Source organism: Strigops habroptila, chromosome 6 (assembly GCF_004027225.2).
Source record: "Strigops habroptila isolate Jane chromosome 6, bStrHab1.2.pri, whole genome shotgun sequence".
In the NCBI taxonomy this organism is placed as follows: domain Eukaryota; kingdom Metazoa; phylum Chordata; class Aves; order Psittaciformes; family Psittacidae; genus Strigops; species Strigops habroptila.
This window is the reverse complement of record NC_044282.2, coordinates 1,672,453-1,698,400: the sequence shown is the minus strand read 5'-3', so window position 1 is coordinate 1,698,400 and position 25,948 is coordinate 1,672,453. Positions and strand designations below refer to the sequence as shown.

The following is a 25,948-nucleotide window of genomic DNA, read 5'->3' as shown; positions in this document are numbered from 1 at the left end:
CCTCCACAGTGTTTTCTATTCAATTACATTCAAGCATACACTACATACATAACTTGAACTGCGCAAGCTTCAAAAGCAGATTTACTCTTCAGTACAAAAACAGTAAAAAAAAGGCGAGCACACACATCTGTCTTCTGAAATATTATTTTTTAATTCAATGTAAAAGCATTTGAAATTTACAGTATTTACAAGTAGTTCAGCTACAAGTTTCAGACAAAAATGAAAGTATGTTCAGCAGGCCCATTGTGGATAATTAAGCGTCTGAAGTCAGGAAAACTTGCATCAAACATCAGAAAATACTTTCTAGGGGTAAAAAACTCCTACAATAAATTGCCTGATGAGGTTGTGGAGTCCTTAAACACATGAGTAGGAGGAATGATGCAGTTCTGGGGAAACGAATAAACTCTGGATCCTTGGAGGTCCCACCTAGCCCAATGACTGCGCCCATTTAGAGGATACAGAAAGTGTATTAATAAACAAGGGCTTCACTGTTGAAGGACTGCATTTTTTGAAACCACACCAAAGAAACCTATACTGCTCACTCATTTTAGAAGATGAAAGGTGCTTTGTGTTTGGTTTGGTGTTTTGGTTTTGTTTTGGTTTTTTTTGAAGAGATGTTGAAACTATTAATTTGAACCAAGTATAACAGCTCTTATTTATTAATACTAAACTGTTTACATGGCACCACTTCAGAGCAACCAGTTATTTCTAGCCTTCACAAAAACCAGCTCTTCTCATGCAAGTTTCTTTTCCTGCCGCCTTAACTAGTGAAGAACTACATACAAGTATGCATGTCTGTTTGAAGCAACCAGGACACAAGATGTCTTGTTTCCAGAGATGTCATTTAAACTACATTATTGATTTATGCAGAAAAAACATAAAAGCCCAACTTCACACTTCTGTGCTAGCACGCAGTATCGCCACAATACTTCACTGTTAACTGAAGATCTGAAAGCAAAAATCTACAATGTCCATGCAAAAATGAGAACTAAAGAAGTTCTTAGAAATGTTGTCAGGTATTAGGCCAAAGTTTTGTGATGCAATTTCTCTTACACAGGATATAATGTTTTGGAGTTTTATATTCCATCATCTCCCAAAACTTCTTTAGGAGACAGGAAGGGAGAAATGATGAGCAGTCATAACAAGATAAAAATCACCTGAAAGCACCTGAAGTGGTGAAACCCTTCACGTGTGTCATACTGGATAGCTGGTATGCCTGTAAAAGGCACGAATACTAAATGATTTTGAACCTGTAAATGTTAGGCACTTTGATATCCTGTGTCAAGGATATCATGTCAAGGTGCGATGTGTCAAGGTGCGATGCATGAATATCCAGACGCTTAAGCAAACTACTTCATCACAAGAGTGATTTAGTAGTTAAGTGAAAATGCATAGATAAATACTACCTGACAGCTTCCAAACCACATGGCTCAGATATTTGCTATTACAGAACTGGAAAAGTAAGACTAACTAGCTGTACCTGAAAGGCATTTCCCTGTCCCAAGACATCCTAACACTGCAGGCTGCTAGACTGTACCCTAACAGAAATACCATCGTGTACGCACTCTTTTTAGGCTCTCTTTTACAACCACTCCTAGCAACTGCTGGAAACAAGACTGGGGCAAATAGAGCTTACTAACCCAGGGAACACGTTCTTCTCTCACTGTGGCCTCACGTTTTCAGGCAGTCACAGCTAATAAAAGAATTTGGTGCTTTGCGTACTCTTAAGCTTCTTTATTTCACAATTATAAAGCCTGCAAGCTGCTCTGAGCAATTTAAACATCTAAACTACCCCTGTGCTGCTGGCACGTGTGAAGTACACGTTACACAGGAGACACACCTTACCTGCAGGGAGGGGTGATAATTCAGTGGCTTGTGTAATTACAGTTCAGAAATTTTCATCAAAAACAAAACAAAACAAAAACATTTAGCCTTCTGATAGTTACAAGAAGAGGTCAGTTGTGTGCATAGGTATATGTTGTAGAGCACAAAGCTCTCATACTCCTGTGCTTTATTTTCAGCTTACAGAGTAACAGTGCCTTTCCATTACACGTAACTACCCACCATGCCAAATTTTTCCTATATGCTCCTGATTTGCGTGTCATTTCTGATCTATCTTAACATTCTTGTCCTTAATTTAGCACCTGGCTGGTCCCTTTTACTCACATTGGACTCCATGTGGCTTGAAAGATTCAGGACAACGTACAATGTAGTAATATTGCAGGGGAAAGTGAAAAGAATCAGAAACAGTCACTTGGTTTTAAAATGAATCTATCTGCCTTCACACAGCAAAAAACATCGCTCCTCTTTCAGCATGTCAGCACAGGAAAGCCTTCCAGAACAGAGAACACTTAGCGACCTCTTATGTTCACACAAGTCTAAGAGGCTGAGTCTTAGTTAATAATTCTAACAGTGCCAGGTTTTCAACACACACACTTAAGAATGTAAACCTAGCATTTCCAAGAAATTACATACTTCCAAGCAGAATAGTTTTGAGGCAGATACACCAAATGGGATGACTACTGTGGCTGATTTCTTGGAGAACAGCAACCCTTTTTGGGGGAGGAGGACAAAACTGACAAAAAGAAAATGAGCTATCAATTGCAAGAAAATGAAACACTGAGCAGTAGCAAGGAAGATACTTGGCAAACTGTCTGATCAGAAACTTCTTCCCAAAACCCAAGGTAACCTCACAGTTTCTAATGCCCTATTTCTCCTTTCTGAGCCAACTTTAATTTAAACACTAGTTGACATTCGTAAACTCCTGAAGTATTTATTGCAGTTTGTATTTATCAACGAAGCTAAGAAAACCTGAAAGAAATGACATCAACTTTAAGCTCTGCACAGACGCAGCTGCTCATCTCCTTAGTACACAGAGTGCTGCAATCATGCTTCAGTGGTGTGCCATGCCGTAAACTGAAAAGCCAGTTCAGTTAAAGCTTCAAGTGCAAGTTAATTCTGATTTTCAAAGCCTTCTTGTAGCATCAAGAGAGTTATTTTCTGCACTTCTGCAATGGAGGTACGTACACGCTAGTGGTTCCTAAGCAGTAAGTCACCAGCATTGCCTTCTAGGAACTCAACTCAGAACATGACGCTGAAAAATATTACTCAGAGTCTCACTACATTTGAACATAAGACAGAAACAAATCAAAGCTGGCTAACATACAATGAAATCTTTCTATTTAGGCTTTCCAGGGGAAACGGTAGTCATTTTCAACCTCCTAGAAAGCATGTTTGGAAGAAGTTCTGTTGATATCTATTTAAAAAAAAATCATATCATTCTAAGAACTGGGATAAAAAAGCTCCTGAGGAAAGTACACTTTTGCTCTTTGAAAACATTTTCTCAAGAATTTGTTCAACCACGTATTACATGTTTTTTCCCCCCCCTAATGAGCATCAGCCAGCATGCTAATGCAGGAGTTACCCAGAATGTGACATGCTTATACAATGTATCTGGGTGAACCAAACGGATGCAGCCATACACAAATAACAGCACCTTTAAAATAGCTTTTTTTTTAGTCACAGGACTCACAATGCAAAGGAAAAAGCCTATTGTTTACTTGCTGAAATGTACAAAGCAATGGTCTTGAAATACATATTCCAGTGCAGAAAAGACTATAAATAACTGGTTTTGGCCATAGAATGAATTCTTAAGATACACAGGAAAAGGCTATAGGCATATTCTCACTTAAAAGAAATAGCAGCATTTTGTTTAATACAAAAATAGTCTTCAAGAGAAAAAGACAAGCAAGAGAAATACCTCCAGCAAAGACAAAAACTCTTAAAATAGTTCTTGCACATCCCTATCATAACCAAGTGAAGGACTTTTAAGCATTATGTTCAAATTAATTTTGAAGAGGCCTTGAAAGAGAAGGAAATTAATACAGCTGCTCTTTTATACTCCTTCATGATGAAGTCTGTTCTCCATAGAGTGCCGTTAAAGAAAGAGCGCTATTTCAAGTACGATAGTGAATTATATCATACACACCAACGCTTCTAAGTTGGTTAGTATGAAATTTCCCCCACACTTTTTATGCTGTTCTCAGACACTATTCTCAGTGCCTGATCAGGATCCCACTGTCTATATTGCGCACTGGTTATTCTCATTGGATCAGAGCAAATACAACTTGTAGATGTTCATAATATAACCTGGACATTCCATAATCTTCAGTAATGCTGTTGCTCCTGAGTTCTGGTTAAACACGTCAGCTATCCTGGTTATTCAGTTGGCCTGTAAGCAATCACAGGCTGTTCTTCACCAACATCTATCAACATATCTAATGGAACATGAGGCTTGTCATAGCCAGAAAACTTGAGACAACTGCTTGGAACGACTGTTTGCTGTATTTCTGTGGCAGGAACCTCCGGAGCTGAAGAGTTACTGCATATATTCATTTGGCTACTGTCAGAAATGAAATAATTCTCTCTTACTTTGTGATTTTGTTCATCATCAGAAGATACCTCCTCTGTGCTTTCTGGCACAGATACCTCTTCTGCTTCGGCTGGTGCCTCTGGCGGAAGAACAGAAGATGCTCCTTGACTGGAATTCTCAGGACTAGCAGTTTCTTCTTTTGGCTCTGCCTCCAGTGAGGTTACGTCAACATTCTGTGGCAACACTGACTGGCCTGGCACGAAGCTTATTACAGACATGTATTTTACTTCCGATTTTGGTTCTAGACTGCCCTCTGTGTTCAGGTTTCTTATCACACTGACCTTAAATGGGGAAAAAAAAAAAAGAAACAAAATTCCTTTTAGTTCCACATAACCTACTAATTCGCTTTATCTTCTGTCAAAGTTTTGAGGTTAAGAAAATGGAAAGTAGCAACTTCATAATACAGATTTAATGTCATTACAACCAATCCTAACAGAAATTAGCAAAATTAGAATCTGGCTAGGTCATCAGACTATATCTATGACTTGAACTGTTTCATTAACACCTTCATGCAAGCTCTTATAAATGCTTTCTATGTGCAAACACCTGTGCAAGGACCAAATCCACTTCATGTTACCCACTATATTCTAAGTTATTTCAAGTTTGCAATGTAGAGGAAACCAGTGAAGGAAGAAAAAGCTGTAAGACTCTGCAACTAGCTGGGGAAACCTTTCATATTTATAGCTAACGAGTGTAACTCGAAATACCTCATATTTTGTGGCAACTGTCTCAACCACGAAGGAAGTGAATTTTGGAAAGAGATCTTTAAAACTACATGAGAACCTTTATGCATACCCAGCAGTCACATCTATGCTGAAGTCCCACTTATTTTCTCCTGCGTCACTAAGCACTTCCTCAATGCTGCGGCAAACTTCTAACATTTCTTTTTGAAACTCCTCCCCATGAAGAACAGACCAATTCCTTCAATGGCTGGGCTGCAGCTTGTTTTAAACATTCATGACATACCTTCAGGCAGTTTAGATTATATATGTGTGTGTCTGTTCTCAGGAATACTTATGAAAACCCAAGTAGGGTAAATTTTCAGCTGTATGATGGCGTTCCCTAAAGCTAATAGAAAGCACAGGGAGAAAGGGTTACTCAACTAGTAAGTGTCCTTTTCCAAACTTCCTAATTCAATATACACGTATCACAGACAACCAAGTACTATAGATGAGCTAATTTCTTAATAAAATGTATACAGTCATTTTTTTTCTGAGATATTTCGTAAAAAAATAATCTGACTGAAAAATCAGGTTGAGGCAAATTTGGAGAACGGGAGGTAGGTAGGAGGAGGAACGGGAAAGAAAAATAATGTTGTTGTAAGAAAAGCTACAAATAGGCAAAAAGAACCTCCCAGTCTGTGTTAGTGTTAAGAACTGAGCCACCAAAATCAGATGATCAAAACTGACTGTCCTTTTCCAGAATCTTCCTTGATGAGAAGGTTGTGAGGCTGTAACTTTGCAGTCATGCCTTCACAGTGTGCTGACTTCATTAGAACTTCCTTCATCTCTCACTTCAGTCCCATACCTTTCTCCCCAGCTGCCCTGATATACTGTGGTTTAGGCTGGATCAATGGAACTACTGGAGTTTAAAAAACAAACACACACCACCACCACAAAACCCAAACAGACGCTCCCTGGAGAGCAGTTATTTGTAATCTAAGTGAGTTTTATAAACAGCTGGGTTAGCACCACTAAAGTGAGGCGATCCCGTTGGCTGCCACTAGAAAACTAGTGAAAAGAACATTAAGGTGGCTCTTAACACTGAGAATATACCACACTACAACCTAGCTGTCGTTCAGCCATCATTCTTTCTAGATGTTCATTTTCTGTTATGCAGAAGCAGTCAGAATACTATATAAGTAATATTCAGAGTGATTTCCATAAGCATGTATGGAAACCACTCATTCCTAAGAAGCAGAATCTTAGAAGATAGTTACAGAAACCAGAAAACAATTAATAATGCACAGATACTGAAAATGTTACGAACAGCTGGTAGGATTAATGTACCTTTTGAAAACCTGTTCATACAGATATCTGAAAAAATACTGGATACTTCTGCTATACCAACACTGACCTTGAAGGGACCAGCATCTGTAGGTTTTGGGAGAGTAGCAAAAATATTACTGCAATAGTCTCACAGTAAGTGACAAGAGAAGATAACTCTCTGTGTAAGCTGGAATAATTGAGGAATGCAAACGAGAACAAAATCCTACAGAAGCTATGGCTAAAAACTGCATTTACAACTTCCCATTTCTCCCCATACCAGTACATGCTACACTAAAGTTAAAACCTAGACCAAACGAGTTCTTGTTTCTGTTCTTTTAGGGTTGTCACGCAGCTCTAAAAAAAATCATAGTCCCAAAATGTGTTAAGGGACCACCTTTTACTCCGTGCAGGTTCCGCATTTCACGGTGCCAACTGCCAATACTAGAGATAGAACTGCAGGATAAAGTAAGTACCCTCTGTACAACTACTTTCCCAAGACTTTTGTTCTGTTTTTCTCTCAGTCAGTTTTTGACCAAAGCAAGACGATGCAAATAAACTCTTATTCCCATCCATGAAAGAAGGAAGTGATCAGAAGAAAAAACTTTTCTAGGTTTCCTGGTACCAAAGGTTCTTTAAGAGTCACTGAGTGATGACAATGTAGCAATTCATGTAGTTGTTTCTAATTTCCATGAGAAGTTAGCTTACTACACTAACTGGAGCGCTATTCAAAGCATCTCAAGTAACAAGGGTAATTAAGATATGGTTGCTATTTGAAGAAAAGCATTTGCCATAAGCAAGTTAATATTTTTCTTTTGTGCACATTATCTAACACTAGCAAACTGACAGCCAGTGAATTTAAGCTGGATGTCAGCAGTACTTCCTGGCATGCGCAGGTGCCGAGATATCTTCCCGTCTCCAACGGCAGTACCTGAGCTTTCAGGTCTTCACTGTCCCAACAGACTGGGGAGAAGTGGAAGCCAGGTTAAAGGACACACATAAACCACACATCCCAAAAAATCCATAAAAGTTAAGGTATCAGTTTCTTTCTTAACCTTCTTTTCTAAGGTCTTGTCCACCTACAAATTCCCAGTAGTTTTAAGATGTACATTTTCTGAGGTGAGTTTGAGAAGCCAGTTTCAAATCTTATTAGAACCCTGACAAAATCTGCACGGCCTTTGCATGGCCCACAACAATTAATGCTGTGTAAATGTATGAACAGGAGACTATGGTACTGCCCTGTAGTACCATATTACTCACAAAGCGGGGAATATTCACAAAAGCTAATGAAGCACCTTCTCTTTTCTAAGATGACAATTATTTGTGGCAAGTATCAAAGTTTACAGGACCAATTACAATTCCTCCAAATCAAAAATGTATGTTCCAAATAAAAAAATATATGTTGTATAACCAAAGAAGCCAGAGTCACACAGAAAATTCTCATGTTCCATGAATACCTGTAAGCGTTCTACAAATACAGTGAGAGAACACAGCCTTGTCAATTCAGTCAGGCTCAGAAAAAGCACCAGCAGATAGCAGAAAAGTTAACTAAGTATGAGCTAAAAATGAAAGTCGGTGCTTTTCAATGAGTCTCTCTCAGAGACTGGGTGTTTTCTACCCACAAAAATATTTGCCACCATTTAAAGAAGCACTGGAAAAAAAAATGACAGTGAAGTTAAAGCAGAGGAGATCACTGCAACTTATCAGTAAATCAAGGCCAGGCTCCTTTGAAAGTGGATAAGCCCTTATCACCAATCTTACAACAAAAATCTAGTATAGGACAAATCACACAGAGAACAAATTGGAATGACTGAAGATGGTCAATGGAAGAAGACAGCCTCTTGAAATACGTTTCGTGAGATAAATGAAAGAAAATGAATGGTTCTATCTACAGCTGCATTCCTGTGATCCAGCAGAAGACAAGCATGATGAAGTCTTGTAAAGGAATCTGTGCCATTTCACTAGATGCATATTCCTAGTAGGATCCTACTAGGAATAAGGATGTTTAAAACATTTAAACATATTCTCTAATGAAGGTAATCATTCAATGCCCACACAGGAAGACGAATGCACTGTGGAAGTAGAACCTATACATGACTGACATGTTGTTCTTGGGAGTCACAAGCAGCACAGCAAAGACTATACATATATAAACTATCTAAAAGTTCTTTGTATCTAAATGGCAATGGATTTCTTTTTTCTTTTCTTCGGGTATACGAGAGTCACAAATGTAGCTGCTTGATGATTACTATTTCTTAGTTCTCCTTCTCTTGGAGAATTCCAACTTGCTGAAAGTCACTCAAATGTGTTTTAGCATCTATTTAAAGCCACCAGGAAGCAGATCACTGGAAGGCAGCAGTCCTAAGATACAACACCTTCAGTAGCTCCAGTGGTTTTCAGATGGAAAAATTCCCTAGGCGTTTCATTTTCAGACAAGCTCAAGTAAAGCACAGTGGTCATAACCTGTACAGAAAGAAGTGTCTAGTACACATCCAAACATCAGGGTCTCAACTCCAAGAAGTCTACAGAGATAACTTCAAATAATTAAACTTATTATTGAGATCAATTATTTACATTACTTTAAATGATTAATCATAAAATAATCTATAATTAATGAGCTAAGTACTTATTTTACATTCCCACATTAGTCATATCTGCAATTTGTATTTGTTACTAGAAACTTCAAAGGAAATGGACAGAATCACTGAATATCTTGAAGAAAGAGACCCATGCATCCAGTTGCACAGACTGTCAGAATATTAGACTAGTATAAATACTAAACATTTATGAGACCATGGTAAAAAAAAAGAGACAGGCATAAAGATGTTATAGTTATAAAAGTTACCTACCTGGATATTAAAAATCTGATGCAGAAAAGAAGTCTGAACTTACCAAAGACTTAGGCAGCTTTATGTTGCTCTTCCTTAGCTTCTTGCAGCCAAAACATACTGTGAACATTACCGTCAGGCTCAGAACAGCAACACACAGAATGACAATATATTCTGTGCCTAAGGAGTTAGAGCAAAATTGATTAGGAAGTTTGCAAGAATAAAGCACTGCTGTATCACTTAGAATTAACTTCAGAAACAGTAATAGCTCAGAATGACAAATACGCATTATAGCTATGCAATTTACCACTTTTTTGCTCAAGAAAGCTTAATTTATAAAGCATTATATTGAGTAAATAAAAATTAGAATGTCAGAAGATTTTCAATTCATATAAACAAATGATGTTTTATAGAGATCAAGGAATTTTATAATTAATTTCTTGTCCCTTAGAGATGATGGGGGAAGGGATGTACAGATTTGTACGTTTTACATGTGATAGCTAAAATGTGAAAACAAAAAATTGTTAACTTTTACTAATAAGATTCTGCTAGTCTGACTCTCCTTCGTATCCTCCCCCCTCAATCACATCGCTGCTCTTGTGTGTAAAAGAACAAACACAACTGCGTCTATCAATTTTATCTCTCTTCTCCAGTTAAGTTTTGGGCCATAATGAAGTAAAGTTTCTAAGAGCTTATCAGAGATACAAAGTTGGGTCACTAGCTGCCTTTGTTCTCTTTATGACATTAATACCTTAACTTTATGACAAGTTTATAGTTGCTTCAGACTCGAGAAAGTGTACATATATGTTCCCCACTGACGAGACTAAGCAAAAAGCCATTTGTTGGAAGAGTGAGACAATGCTTCTGAAAACCATGTAACTTGATGAATGATCCATTTGTCATTTGTTAATTACACCAATGCTCAGGTGCAATGGAAACAGGTTTTGTAATACCAATGAAGCAGGAAGAGCACCCAAAATAAAAAAATCAGGGTTACTTGAAGGTAACACATGATCTTTAAAGGTCTGTAGAACTGGGAAGTGCGTTTGGGAAAGAATGACCATGCTTTCCCTTTTTTCATATTCTCCCACAAGCATCCAAGTAATTCCATGGCTGTATCAGAACTTCAATACTTTACTAGATCAGATCTCTGGTCAGACTCGGTATGTTCATACTAAAGCTTTAGAATCCTCTTACTCAGTGTCTGCTTGAGAGGAACATCAATGCAGCTTTCTTCTGATGAGGCACCAACCATCAGATTGCCATATAAAGTTCCTTTTGCTGAAACACAGTAAGTGGAACCTTCAGCAGGAACAGGTATGTTGACACTACATTTATACATTGTACAATTGTCTTCAGGGAACTCTTCTTTGCTCTGCAAAAAAAAAAAAAAATTAAAGTCACATTATATCATTTGACTCAACACAACAATATAGATATTACAGTACCTTCTAACACTTCTAAAAATCTTAAAACAGTATTAGGTATGGCTCCTGCATCACCTATATGCCTTGCAAAAGCTGTGTAAACTTCAGCCATCAACTTATGAGCTACTTTAAGATGTTCTTTTTGATCAGACTTCCAGGTAAAATTTGTGCTGTTCATGGTCTAGATTTGCAGCCCTAATTCACTTATAAAACTTGTACGTATATGAAAAGGCAACTGTAAATAAACATTCCTACTACAATTTTCCTCAGTCATCTTCCATGATTACTAAATAAAGTGGTACCAGTTTCTTGAAAGGTAATCTTCTTAAATGAAATGTCTAGCTAGACAAGTGAAAGGTGCGTAAGTTACTAATGGTTTAGCACACATGCAGAAACAATAGCATGGAATCCAGTAACTATCCAGTACAACTAATGCAATAATCTCATTTTTGTCACAAGACATCCATTTGGACAACTAAAATCCAGACCTTCCAGTCACATATCTCACTGTCATACACTTGATATTTTAGGGCATCAGTAGTCCTGTGTTACATTCAACTGTTTTCTTGGTATCTGTTGCTCTGTGTGTCACAGGAACAAACATCTTGTTTATGAGTTTAAGGTAAACGAGTATTTTTAATTTGAAGTTTTCATTTGGAACTCACCTGATTTTTACTATCCCCAAAAGTCACCAAGTACATGATCTCTGAATAAATTTCTCCAATCCAAGGAAGAAGCTCCACAGATGGGAATGCAGGATGGTAAATATCCACCATAATTTTATCACCATGCCTTGAGAGATTCAGTTTTGGTGGTCCTATTTTTCCTGCAACACATTGCACCTTGGCTATTAGGCCAAAGCTTTCATCATAAAATATGCCATTTACAGTTAGCTTTCAAAAATTCAAAGATTTTATATAATTATATGTTTATTTCAATGCTGTCAATATTGCACAGCTATGACACTTAGAGGTATTTGGATACATTCATAAATCTGTTTCTAAAATAGAAAGAGAGAGTGTCTGTGCAGAGTTCCACTGTTAAGCAACCCAACTGTCCTATATGCCTAAGGCCATAAAAATTCAGATCACTAAAAACAGAAAAAACAAAGCAATTAAACATATATGTGAACAAGAATAGAACACAAAATACTGCCAACTAGATCCCACCATAAACCAACACTCAATTAAAACAAATACTGTACTGAAACAAAGGTTACCTGAAAATCTAAACAAATCTCATCTTGAGCAACAGTATTGAGGAAGCCTGATTTCCCCATGGAAATGGCCTACGTGAATTTTTGGTGTCTAATAATCTGACTAAACGTATGAGTTCCAGCTAAACAACTATCATGCTTCATTTCATCCTGGACTCCTAAATTTATGACATTCCCAAATGAGACACAACAATACAGCAAAAAGGATAGTTACTAAGGCTTTTAATTTGGGGGGGAAATTACGAGGTTTAGTTTATGATGGAACTTACCATGCTTTTGCAAAATAAACTCATTTGTCTCAACATACTCAGACTGTTGTGACCCAACAACAGCTTTAACTCGAAGCCAGTGAGAGGCAAAAGGCTCATGTATTTCTCTTGACAGATCACAAAAATGAGCTGAAATGTTCACACAAGTCGAGACGACCTTATAGTAACCTAAACTGTAAAACAGATGAAGGAATAGTTAATACAATTTCAGCTGCACAGTATTGTACAATACACTGCCTGTGACAAAACACCTGGGAGGGTGACCGAGCACTGGCACAGGTTGCCCAGGGAGGTTGTGGAGTCTCCGTCCCTGGATATATTCACAAGCCATGTAGATATGGCCCTGGGTGACCTGCTCTAGGTGATCCAGCTTGAGCAGAGGGATTGGAGCTCCAGAGATGGCCTCCAGAGGTCCCTGACAACCTCAACCACTCTGTTATTTGACAATTTCTCCTGTAGTTTACACATAGGCAACCTTCACCCCATTGAAACAAAATAATTTACCACGGCGTGATTGCTTTTTTATGCTTCTAGAGAATATCAGGTACAGGAAATGACAAAAGAATAAGAACTTACTTGTAAGGTTTGATTTCCACAGTAAAACGAGGAGTTTCAGACATAGGTGGGTACTGCCAGTGCAAGACAGTTTTGAAATTTTCTGACGTTACTGTGATCTGCATTGGTGAAGGCACTACAAGAAATAGAACAATTGCACTTTGATAAGGAGGCCCAGTCACACGTAAGAACAGCCAAATATACTTTCTAAATTATTTGGAAAAGGCAACATGGTAGAAAATACTGGAAAAATTAGACATAAAAAATCTCAAATACTTCCTCTCAAATGGATTAGTTTGTCAACAGTATGAACACATACCAGTCCCACAAGATGACTTATTAATCTTCTCTTCTACAGAGACAGCTTTCTCACTGTTTGCAGTCCAGAATGTCACATAACACACAACCATTGAAAGCAAGTCCATCAGATAGCCCATATCAGATTCTTAACCTATGGTGATTATACCCCATGCTGGTATTATACAGATATACCAACAAGACAGATAGTACGAATCTACTCAAGTCAGAGGAGATTAACCCAGCTCCTGTAGATTTCTCTTGCTCTTAGAAACTGAAAGCATACCAAGGCTGCAGTACCAGGGTCTGTGCTCCAGGGGTGCCCTACTGAATCCTATAGTCTCCTAACTCAGGCTTGCCAAAAAACCAACAGGCTTGCCAGGGAATGCCTGTATCCAACACGAACTGCCAGCAATGACATTTTTACCACTCCTGCAGTATTTTTAGAAAGCTGTGATGATAATAATACACTACTAACATTTGTAAGGAATCTGAATGCTGAAGCTGTAATATAGTTCCATTTACAGGAAAGTGTTTAAAGTACATTCAGTAAACAACATCAGAGGTAATGCAGTAAGAAATACAAAAATAAAAAGCAGCACTGATAGAAGCTTGCTGTATGAGGAAACTATTTTCAGCACCAACAGCAACAGGGATATTGGGGGAGCAGCTCCAAGGGAAGGAAAATTACATGATCTTGTAATTATTGAAGGCTGTCACATGGGATTCGGAAGGAGAAGAAGAAACCCGAAGGTCACTCAATCTATTTTAATTGTTACTTCTTAGCTTCTCAATGTCTAGTTTGGCTTTTTAAATACAGCTTTTGAGAAATGATGACAGTTAACTCATATTTGACCTGCTCGACACTGCTGCTTGTTCACAAAGCAAGTGTTCCAACTTCACTCTGCGATATATTGAGGTAAACAATTTTCACCTCTTGAGAACAAGACCACAAAGATGACACTCCGCAGAAAGTAATATACAGAGGCTGAGATATGCTATTAACCACGAAGATATGATACATGTAACATACATCACTGCAAACAGTGCTGTGGTTTAGTTACGTTTTAATACATTCAAAAGTGGTGTTTCAGTTACTGGGAAAAAGAACACAATCATCAAATTCTCAACCACAAGAAAAAAAAGGCGACAAGTTGACAGAAAAGGTGTCAAAGCACACAAGTGTTACTTCGAACTTTTAGTCTTAAGGCACAGCATAAGTCTTACAAAATTTTACTTTTGGGTACTATTACACAAATAAAACTATGCTGAACAGAAGAGTGAAAAATGATATCCCAGAGCATATTTGCTCTGACAGTAGAAGCTACATGGCTTTTAGTTATGCTATTACATACCACTTTGCTTTCTCATCCCTCATTCTTCCTCCCAACCCCACATTTTTGTTTTATTTTGTATATAGTCAGAGTTGCTACCCTGGATGTCAAGAAAGAAAATTTCTAAGCTACTCAGGGAGCTACTTAGCAGTATCCCCTGGGGATGCGCTTATGAGGGCTTAGGGATCCATGAGCGCTGGTGAGCTTTTAAGAAAGACCTTCTAAAGCACAGGAGGAGGCAATCCCATGGTGTCCTAAGTCAAGCAAGCAGGGCAGACCAGCCTGGCTGAACAGGGAACTACTCATGGAGCTCAGGAGGGAAAAAGAAATTGTATGATCTCTGGAAGCAAGGTCAGGCTCTCTTCCTGAGATACGGTTTGGAGGGAGAAGACACAAAAAGCTTTTTTTTTTGAGAAGGGCTTTTTTAAAGTACATTTTTTAAGTGCAAATGGAGATTTAAGGAAAACATTGGACCAATACTCATTGAAGATGGTCACCTAATAGGGATGAAGAAAAAGCAGAGGCATTCAATGTTGGGGTTTTTTGGTAGGTTTTTGGTTGGGCTTGGGTTGTTGGGGTTTTTTGTCTCAGTCTATAATAGCACTGGTAGACCTTGGGATACCTGATCCTCCAAGTGAGAGGACCCTGAGTGCAGGGACAGTGGCTTACCACTTGTGAACACTGGAATTGTAAAAGGCCAGCCGTATCAGCTGAATGTCCACAACCCCGTGGGGCCTGATACGATTCACCCCACAGCACTTAAGAAGCTAGCAGATGTTACAGTAGGATGCTTCTTGATCATCTGCCAAAGTTCTGGGGAGGTTCCTGTTGACTGGAAGCTAGCCAACAATATTCCAGTTTACAATAAGGGCATGAGGGAAGACCCAGGAAGCTACAGATCTGTTAGGGAACTTCAGTACCTGGAAAAATTATGGAGAAGATCATACTGGGTGCAACTGAAAGACATTTAAGAATGACACAATCATCAGGAACAGTCAACATAGGTTCAAAGGGAAAGCCCTGTTAAACTAATTTAATATCCTTCTACAATAAGGTCATCTGCCTAACGGATGAAGGGAAGGCAGTGGATGTAGTTTTCCTCTGGATTTCAGTAAGGCTTTTGATGGTGTCCCTCACAGCATCCTTCTGGGCAAATCATCCAACTCTGAGATGAGCAGGTACCTGGTGCTCTGGGTGAAGAACTGGCTAAACAGCAGGGCTCAAAAGGTTGTAGTGAATGGGGCTACATCTAGGTGGCTCAATTCTAGGACCTGTTCTGATCAGCATTTTTAATGAATGATCTGGATGCAGAGGGATCTACATAGATTGGAGCACTGGACATTGATTAATGGGATAAAATTTAAGAAGTCCAAATACCAGATTCTGCACCTTGGACAGAGTAACTTGGGACACAAGTATAAACTGGGAGAGGAGTGGCATGGCAATATAATACTCTGAAGTACTTGTGAATGCTGAGCAATCAACTAGCACTAAAAAGAATCTACTCCTCCACAGCTTCATGAAATACTACTCAACTTAATCCTCTGCTCTTATACCCTGAGATTATTTTTAACATACTCCAGCTCTGAGACTACAAAGGGACTAGCAGAGAACAAGCTTTCCTCAGCAAGACAACTTTCTTCACAAACAATACCACCACACAAACCACCTTACCAGGCACCAGGAACATCACCATCAAAACATCAGTATCTCCGATGGCACTACAAGTTGGCTCTGATCACTTACAGAAACAAGTTTTACACATACGGTCACACTTTTCATCCTTGCTTTTAAAAACTTTGCTTTCAGTGATCAAGTTAGTCAAGCACTACCCTGTCTAATTTTTCACTCCATATCCTCAAGATAGGCATAAAGGACACCTTTCAGCATGAGCTGAGAAGCTGAAAGTCGTAACTCTACTTAGAAACCAAGAACCAGTAAAGAAATAGGTTTACAGCACCCCTCCTCTCATCTCATTAACTTCTCCATGTTTCACATGCCAAGAATTATCTTCCTCTCTCTTGCTAAGGGATGACATATCATTTCTCCTATCACTTCCCTTATTCTTTACAGGCACCAGCCATCTTGTCTCTCAAGTGGCCTAACAGATATTTAGTAAACTGCTCTCAGCTTGTATTTATTTTTGAGTTTTGCTGGTTCTACTTTAAAGCCAAAGAAAGCTTGAAAGCTCATCTTCTTTCCCTGATTTACACTGGTGATTTTCACGGAAGACTCTCTCTACCTGCAAACCTTGCCTAATCAATTTGAGTCACCAAGGACCTTACTCTTCTGCTCATTTAGTAATAATACACAGAAATTTGGCGCAAGTTACAGCTGCCTAAGATGCAGAAGTGGGTGCTCAGCACTGCAATAGTTCAGACCAAAGGACCTCAAAACAGGCATGGAAAAATTTATCAGCCGGTGATCACCCACAGAAAGTCTACTTTAACACCTTGGTCAGACACTTCTAGTCCTTTTCAAGTTTGTTATCTCCCCTGCATGCCCCTCCCCAACCAAATGGTCTTCATTGTCCAGCCCCTTTATTCAAGTTATCTGACTTCTAATGGTTTCTCCTCCAGCCAGCGCAGAGACACAGCCCTGGGACACCCCAGCCCCATTTCACTCCAGCGTCAAGACTACAGACCACAGAAAGCATTGCAGATTTTCAAAGTGCTGATGTCCAACCTTCATAGACGCTATTCCTGCATACTGCCAGTTAAAATGCTACAATACTTTATGTGAGCACTGTTTTACTTAACCCATAACGAAGCACTATTTTTTTAAACGTGTTATACAATATGTTGTTCAGCAAGCACAACTGAAGGAAGACAATAGCTGCTACTGCCACAGTCGTAATCTTTAAACGCTAAACTTCTAATTTGTAATAAACATCAATGCAACAACACTCAAGGTGCAAATTCAAACGGTGAGAAACTAAGTGTTGTAAAAACGAGAAGAAAATTAATCCACGATTCATGTCATAATGCATGATACAGGACATCTGAGCCCTAGTTTGCCTCTAGTTCAAATGCAGTGATGTCCATCCACAGTTAGCTCCATTTGCCTTGCCAGGCAGCAGTACTGGCAGACATAAAGGCAACAGAGACGGCCACAAGAGCAAGTTTTTCACAAAAATACAGAAACCGCATTGTGCATGTGCATTCTGGAACAATGCAAGAGGAACTTCAGATAGCAGCTCTATGTCCAGAGAATAAAGGAATAAAAGGCAATGGTAAGCCAGTCAGATTTTATGTTTTTTTTAAGAATACTAAAAGAAACTAAGCATGCCTGGATTTTGAGGATGAAGAACTGGAATGCTGGAAAGTAAAGGTAAGATTAAGGGAGGGAGGGGTAAAAACAAACCCGCGCATGATCCCAGGGTGACCTAGAAGTTGAACATTTAATAGAACAGACATGAAACGCAACTGCACAATTTATCTCAGCAAACTCACACCTCTACCAGTTTATAACATACATAACCCTGAGAGAAATGTGAATATTTATTTGTTCATATACAAGCACCGCAGACTGCTACCATATTGGTGGCAAAGATTCACCAGGTGGGACTACTGTGTGGGGTGTGTGTATTTATATATATAATCAAATACCTTCTCAATGTGCAACTATCATAGAATCATAGACCAGAAAGGACCTTAAGATCATCTAGTTCCAACCCCCCTGCCATGGGCAGGGACACCTCGCACTAGACCATGTCACCCAAGGCTCTGTCCAACCAGACCTTGAACACTGTGAGAGATGGAGCATTTACCATTTCTTTGGGCAACCTGTTCCAGTGCCTCACCACCCTCACAGTAAAGAGCTTCTTCCTTATACCTAACTTGAATTTGCCATGTTTAAGTTTAAACCCATTTCCCCTTGTCCTATGGCTACAGTCCCTGATGAAGAGTCCCTCCCCAGCATCCTTCTAGGCCCCTTCAGATACTGGAAGGCTGCTATGAGGTCTCCACGCAGCCTTCTCTTCTCTAGGCTGAACAGCCCCAACTTTCTCAGACTGTCTTTGCATGGAAGGTGCTCCAGCCCCCTGATCGTCCTCGTGGCCCTCCTCTGGACTTGCTCCAACAGCTCCATGTCCTTCTTATGTTGAGGACACCAGAACTGTACACAATACTCCAAGTGAGGTCTCGCAAGAGAATTAACTAATGTATTTAAGTTCTGTTAATGTATTTAACATCTTCAGAAACTTGCAGACAGCAAGGAAATACATGTGGAAGGAAATTAAAAACCAATGCAACCAAAAGACTTGTTTTACTGCAAAATACCTGCTGCTTGGTTTCAGTCTTCTAAGAAATACAGGGGTTTTATTGGTTTGTTGTTTTGGTTTTTCCCAAAGTAACAGGAAAAAGTATATTCAGTTGCATCTTCTAAGACTAAGGAAGATAACTCATACAACTAATCCACTAGTTGCATACAATACATGATACAGCTCTGCTTCAAAAGCATCCATCAAGCCAGAAAAAAATGCTTGCTTTGTATCCACAAGACAAGCCTAACTTGTCTTGTTTTCTACATTCGCTTCCCCAAGTTGAAAATGCCACACTACATATCTTTCACGAATCTCATCAAACACATGCAAAAGATTTCTATACTAGCTTGAAACTATACTATCTTGTTCACTGTATAAAAGCTCCCGAACAACACTACCTACAGTAAGTACTCATGAAATACAAGTTTGAAGCAAGCATATATTCAATAAGTAGACTTTAACTGGAAGTGTAATAATGCATATAACAGATTATGGCCTGATGAGTCAGCCTACAATGCAGACTCTACAGCTGAGACAGCAGCGACCTAAAGAGCCATAAAGTTCACTCAAGTTCCATGTGCCTATTAAACATTATTTAGGCACTGAAATACAGATTGAAGGCACAAACTGAGGCTTAAAAAGACAAGCTATGAAAAAAAAAAAAAAAGTAAAAACATCTGCTGAAAGTCTCCTCCTTTCTTTTGGATTTCCATGAAAGCCCAACAAATCCTTATAATCCCCAAGTGATACACCACATGAAAACAGTTTAAAGCCATTTCAATAGGCCAAGAGGGACAATGGTTTGAACTTTGTTGCGGATTCATGCCAAGTGCGTAACTCATTATTTAGCCAGCTGAAAGACAGCCAGACACACCATGCTAACAAATCAGTTTCTTCTGGGCCTCTGACTGGGAAAACAGTGTGCCTTCCTTATGCCAGCCCTGTGCTCCACCTGAGCTCCTATATCCACTTCAGCTGTGCCCAGAAAGGGCAGCAGCTTTGGTGACTGCACAAATGTGACAAACTTAACTCTCCTTAGCTTTCACCACCACGGAAACAGAAGACAAAAGAAAAAAGATCAGAAAATCCACACTACCCAAGAATACTCTTGCAGGACTTTGCAGCAATACACAGAGAAGAAAAAGAAAAAAGAAAAAAACGCAAGGTGCCAAAAAGGCAGCCAATGCCCTGAAAAACAGATTCAGAAAGTAGCAAATCAGTGCTAAAGGTGAAAAATACTACATAAAAAGAATTAGTTTGTTTCTGAAAGCTGCATTTCCTTCTAGAATGGCCCTCTTTAATAATTTAGAGCCTCACTTCAATCTGAATGAAGCAAGATTGGCCTGTATTAAAGCAGAGTACAGCCACCTGGGGACTAGAAGAGAGCTAGGAGCACTGCCCAGAACTGCAGGACACAATTTCAGCAGGAAGAGGTCAGCACTTAGCACAGGCTGCAAGAGCACCCAGCATACGCCATGGGGAGAAATGGGAAGTGACTGATACTGACGTCTGAGTTGGGGCTCTGTCCACTGCTGCACTCCTCTTCAGGGCAGCATACCTGGGTTAGCATGCATCCATCTCTACTGTGCACTTCTGGCAGGCCAGACACCAAAGATGAACAGCCCAGCTCCTGCTCCTGTCAGGCTGCTGGAGGAGAGACTGCCTGTTTGGCTGGCTTTGGCATTGTGAAAGACAGAACTGAGATCACATTCCACTGCCCAATGTCTCAAAGATAGGTGCGAGGAGCTGAGATCATATTCCACTGTCCGTTGTCTCAAGGATTGCTGGTGATGGTAAACTGCCACTGAGACTACACAGTCATCATGTTCAGCAGAAATAGCCTGACTACGGACATGCACAGCTGAAGAGCTGGTTGCAAAATCAATGAAACTGGATGCGGGGGATCAAGCAGGAAAGCGCAGTACTTGACACTGCCACGGAAATTGACGATAAGAACAGAGGTTCTTCCCCCTAACACATAATAAAAGGGGACAAAGGTAATCGCTGGTGTAGCCACCCACCACCAAAGACTACAGACCCTTGGGACACTGCTGGATCTATGGTGGTGACTCTCTGCACTACCTGTTCCAAATGCTTGCTACTTTCTATCCTCTCTTCTGATCTGTCCTATTGCTACTAAATAATTTTTAATAGTTATCTTTTTATAATAAGGAAATTGACCGATTGCAGTACTTGACCTCACCTGCGTCTTAATTTCCGCCACTGGATTTTATCCAGTTGGACCTTGACAGGCAGGGAGCTCAACAGACCAGCAAACACCAAGCAGCAAGGTGGTGAAGAATTTCGTTCCTGTTACCTGCCTGACCGCCTTCTAAGTGGCAGCACCCACACAGCATATGTGGAAAGGTTTGCATATGCCAGCCTTCATCCATTTCCATTTTTCCCTCCAAAAGAAACTCAGAGCATACACGTCTCTTGTAATGCTGCTCCTATACCTTGATTGTACTTCCTTAGTTACTAAAACCAAGCTTAAATTAGTGCCTGTAACAGCAATTCTATGCAGACCGTTCTACCAGAAGTTCTCAAAAGATCTTAAATTCAAAAAGGAAACCACATTCTATTTACAAATGAAGGAAGTACAAAGGGCAGGGGTAAAATTTAAAGCTATTTATTTTTTAAATATTTAGTGAAATGAACGTAATGATTTCATGAGACTCGGGAATAAACACTATATACAGTATTTAATGCATTTCTGCAGCTTCTAATTGTAATAGGTTTTTATTTTCTCAGGGCTCAGAGGTTTGACACTGTTCCACAAAACTTTTAAAATCATTGTTTACAATAAAAATCTCCACAAGGTGGTATGCTGTACTGAGACGAGAGGCAGACCTAGACCACCATCTTAAAACTACCACAGGAAGTTGCACAAGATGGACATTTTAAAAACTACTATAGTAGTAGAAGCTAAATATTGTTTTATCTATTTTATGACTGTTCTTCCCTTTTGTTATAGCTGAAGTCATTATGATAGCTGATACCTAAAACCAGAACTTTATCATCTAATTTGTTTGTGTTTGCAGCCGGACAGACAACTGCTATGACTGCCAATAACGTGAACCACAGAACAGGTCAAGACAACCAAGGTTATCACACACACAAGAGGAAGTCAGCCACAAAAATTAGGTGCACACATCTCCTTGGAAGCCTGGCTTTCAACGTGCAAGAAGCACCAGATCGTCTACCACAGTCTCCAAATCTTCTACTACTGTAATCTTGAGCAGGGACCTCCTCTTCCAGGATACTATAATGCAGACCGAGAGTCCCCATCAACAAGTGCCCAGCTCCACTGATCAGTCACAGGCCTGTCAATGCAGGCACGTTAGGCACACAGCTGTAGGAAAGGCAGGGGGTGTTCACAGCTATTCAGACAACTGCTGTTACGTTGTCTGGCTTTTCTAAGGAAAACTGTGTCCTGGAAAAGATGATAAAGATGACTGGGCATTTCCTCATTGCACATTCAGCCTTGAGATATGTATTACACTACTGGCACACCGAAAGCCCTACTGAGATTTAATAAAAAAACAACCAAACAACAATCGCTGTATCACTGCAAAGGAAAGCATCTTAAATAAGCTTTGGGATTCTCATTCTATTTCTAACCTTCCACTACAAGCCAGCATCTCTGCTCGCATCAATGCAATAATGAAGTAAGTACAAAGTATTAGTTTGTCATTGCAGGTATAACCAGCATTTTCATTCAGCTAATATACAGCAGTATCTAACAGAATTCCCTTCATCATGTTTTTGTTCACTAAAAATGTAAGGTATTCCTTAAACGATGAAGTCTCTGAAGGGTATGGTTATAGAGGCTGTGGCCAACCTGAGTGCAAGGCACCAGGAAAACTCTGCTTGTGTTTTCAAAACATAATTTGGAAGCATATTCTGCTTCTTTCATCTGAGGGTTTGCTGTACTCACGCGGAGCAAAATGAGCTTTTTGCCTTCTAGGGAGCTTGCCATGCCAACTAGACCCCAGCACTGTTCCGTAGTCTTACACTGAGGTAACTGTTGTTGTGCTAGACTAGGCTGGATTATGCCAGGTTTGTTTTACAACAAGCAATTTACTGGCACTGCGGTTTTTTACCTTAAAACTGCTTAATGCAATATAAACCCAGCATATTCTATTAGCAATAAAAGCAGACCCTTAAAAGAGATGAAGTCAGATCCTGAAAGCCAGTATATCACATATCAAGCCTCCTTACTGCTAAAAGGGGGGAGGGGAAGCGAGTTTCCCTGCAAGGTTTACCAGATAACAACCAAGTCGAACCAACTGGATACACTAGATATAAACCACCAAGGGACAAGTCAGCAGGCAGATTACCATTTTTACTGCTCCTAGTCCATGTCAGGTAAACCTAAACACTCTTCCAATACATTGTGGCCGATCCCCAGGAGTTTGGTTACTTCACCCAGGCATGGATCTAAACTTAATGAAACTCCAGTGCATCTGCATTATGCATTTGCACATTCCAAGGAACCTGGGCACCTGCGATCAAGTGGGTAAAGCTCAGGAAAATACTGCTACATTTACCTAATGTGTGGACACGCTTCCTATTCAAGCCTTTTCATGAAGGCCATTACATGCAACATCATGTACAACTCTTCGTGTTAAAAAATAAATGCATGTTCTCTTTCGACCTGAGCTATTAGACAGCAACCTCTGGTTTTAATGAGCTGTTCCATTTTGAGGTGAAACTTGCAAACCAGGTTGAATATTTCTTTTATAAATCACTTGCAACAATTCTGCCCAAACAGAGACAAAACTCTGTTCTTTGCTGGCAGGCCACCCCTTCGCCCTATCAGTGCTTGGCTGGAAAGCGCCCCCCATCTGAGGTCAATATCGATGCCTTGTCTGGACTCCCCAGTCTCGCACTCCCCACCTTTGCACTGAAATTCCCAATTTCTCCACTTTTTTTGGACACACAGATTTATAAAGCACAGCGGAGTCGGCCTGATCGATGCACACCCTGCATCGCCTACGTGACAAAACGTACAGACACCAGCGGGTGTCAGCCACCTTACCGTAAAGGCCCGTAACCATTTACTGCGGGCTCCATAAAGGCAGATTATGCCTCTAACAGTAACAGAGAGCAGGCACACCTTCAAAACACGCCGACGGCGCGGTGCCACCACAATGGGTTAACGTGCCACTAGAGCACTTCCCCGGCAAATCTGTCTCACAACCCAGAAGAGCACAACGGGTACCGGGTCGCCTCGGTGGGACAAGAGGGCACAGACCCCTGCCAGCGGGACTGTTATGTTTGTGCTTGAAGCCGAACAAAGCGGGACCCAAGCCGCCGCCCATCCTCCGGGCGCAAAGCCAGGCCCCGCCGCTTCCACTCCGGCCCCCTGCGCCCGCCGAGAGACGCGGGGCCGGGGACCCCAAAACGGGGCTCGCTCACGAAGGGCTCCGGGACAGGGCGGAGCACCGGCGGCGCCGCCAGTTCCAGGCCCGCCGCCCCGCTCCGCACCCCTTAGGTGACCCGCGCCGCCGGTCGGCCTCCTGCCCATACCGTTCCACCCCGTCCCGTCCCCGCCTGTTACCTGCGGGCAGCTGCTCGCCGCGGGAGGCCGCGCTCCGGCGGGGTGCCATCAGCGCCGCCAGCGCCAGGAGGGCCAGCGACACCCGCATGGCGCTCGGCAGCGGGGGCAAGCGCGGCCTGCCCCGCTCCGTGTTCCCCCCACCGCACCCCTCTCGGCTCCGCACGGGCGCCTGCGCGCTGCGCTCCCCGCCCGCACGGCCGGGAAGGGGCGGGCGGCTCCTCCCACAGCGGGAGGACCGGAGGCGCAGGGTCTATGCCGGGCATCGGTGGGGCGGGTTTGGGCAGGCGCCGGATGGGATTGTGGGCAGCGGTTCGCGGTTGGGGCTATAAGGGCTACAAGGGGGGAGTTACGAGGACTGTTAGCCCTCGCGGTGTCCTGGCCGTGTTGATTTCGTGTTTTAAGTGCCGGTTCTGTGTCATATCTGTCAGCCCCAGACGCCCGCCGAAAAACCGTCACCCTCCTCCTCGTCACATTGGGACTTAAGCGCTCTCCCCGTTTCTTAAAGTACATAAAGTGTCCATCTTATGGAGTTGTTTCAGAGACAACTGAAACAACTTTGAATTCATACGTGTACAGGAGTCCTCATGTACCCTGAGAGAGTTCATTTAACTTGAATTTATACGCACTTCAAAAAATTAAATGAAGTGGTGCCAAGCAAGATGGAGATTGCAGCTTTTTCCACGCTCCTGTTTCAGTGCCTCCCACCCATTGTCCCAATGCCAGATAATTCCGCATCTGAACCGTTCAACCTCTAGGCCACCCTGGGCCGCATGAGAAGGAGGACACAGGGGAAACCTCTTCTGCTATGCAGCTCCTCAGTTGTAAGGAGCATATAGCTGTTTTTTAAGCACCTGTCAGAGATTCTGCAAATAACCTTTTCTAGACCTAAAATGGAGATAGCTTGAGAAATCCTTCACATGCTTCTTCCCAGGCTTTCAAAAGTCGGAAAGGAGGAAACAGCTATTTGCTGGTATGCTTCTCCTGTTTTACACCTCCCATGGAAATCGACGTCAGCTGCTTCCTCGCCTTTATTTCCCATCCCAAGCTTTGTCCTGCTTCCTGGAGAAAGGTGTGGAAGAATTGCTTTTCTTGCCATTAGCATTTTAAAAACTGAGGACAGAGCATGATTTGCAGGGGAGGGGTGTGTGTGTGTGTGTTGGGAATGAGTAGCAAGGAGAGGGGAGATGGGAAGCCAGCACTGGATGCTGAACAAAACACCTTACTGGTACGGCCCCAGGAATGGTGGTGTGCCCACAGGTGATGAGGTGGTGCTGTGTTACTACACTCACAGACTAACCTTTGTGCTTAATGCAAGTGCAATAACAAGTTTCACAGCCAACAAGCACTTTACTGTCTTGATTGAAATACTGACTGCTTGCTGGCGTGTGGATTTTAATTTCCTGAATGGTGGCATGCTTGCATGGTATTTTCTAGCACATAGAGATAGGATAAGAGGGAACGGCCTGGAGCTGCGCCAGGGGACGTTTAGATTGGATATTGTGAAAGAATTTCTTTACCAAAAAGGTTGTGAAGCATTGCCCGGGCAAGTAGTTGAGTCATCATCCCTGTAGGTCTTTAAAAGATCTAAAGACGTATAGTGGTGCATAGGAACATGGTTTAGTGGTGGACTTGGCAGTGCTGGGTTAACAGTTCGACTTTATGACCATAAGGGACTTTTCCAACCTAAATGAATCTGTGATTGAAATGGTATTTTACACAAAAGTAAGTGAGAACAAGGAATGACCAGCCCTTGTTAGAGGTTGGGTATTGGACAGTCA

General features: G+C 41.1%; 1 protein-coding gene across 2 annotated transcripts; it reads right to left on the bottom strand.

Moving 5' to 3' along the window:
* Window positions 1-128: 128 nt before the first annotated feature.
* IFNGR1 (interferon gamma receptor 1) lies at window positions 129-24,331 on the bottom strand. 2 transcript variants are annotated; one of them, XM_030489712.1, is made up of 7 exons: window positions 24,171-24,331; window positions 12,734-12,848; window positions 12,158-12,330; window positions 11,338-11,498; window positions 10,443-10,620; window positions 9,310-9,425; window positions 129-4,713 (listed from the first exon to the last, which is right to left on the bottom strand). In XM_030489712.1, exons 1-7 carry the CDS (start codon window positions 24,256-24,258, stop codon window positions 4,219-4,221), a joined length of 1,326 nt encoding a protein of 441 aa, XP_030345572.1. In that variant the 5' UTR covers window positions 24,259-24,331; the 3' UTR covers window positions 129-4,218. The 2 variants fall into 2 exon arrangements, with proteins under 2 accessions (XP_030345572.1, XP_030345573.1); XM_030489713.1 differs by lacking the exon at window positions 24,171-24,331 and adding an exon at window positions 23,865-23,979.
* Window positions 24,332-25,948: the final 1,617 nt, after the last annotated feature.

What these genes read in the sequence shown, in the direction of transcription:
- IFNGR1 (XM_030489712.1), bottom strand. Translation starts at nt 24,258, where the DNA reads ATGCGGGTGTCGCTGGCCCTCCTGGCGCTGGCGGCGCTGATGGCACCC. An exon ending in GTTTATTTTGCAAAAGCATG is followed by an intron (nt 11,499 to 12,157) that starts GTAAGTTCCATC and finishes AATGTGTTGCAG; the next exon opens with GAAAAATAGGACCACCAAAA. An exon ending in TTGGGGATAGTAAAAATCAG is followed by an intron (nt 10,621 to 11,337) that starts GTGAGTTCCAAA and finishes TTTTTTTTGCAG; the next exon opens with AGCAAAGAAGAGTTCCCTGA.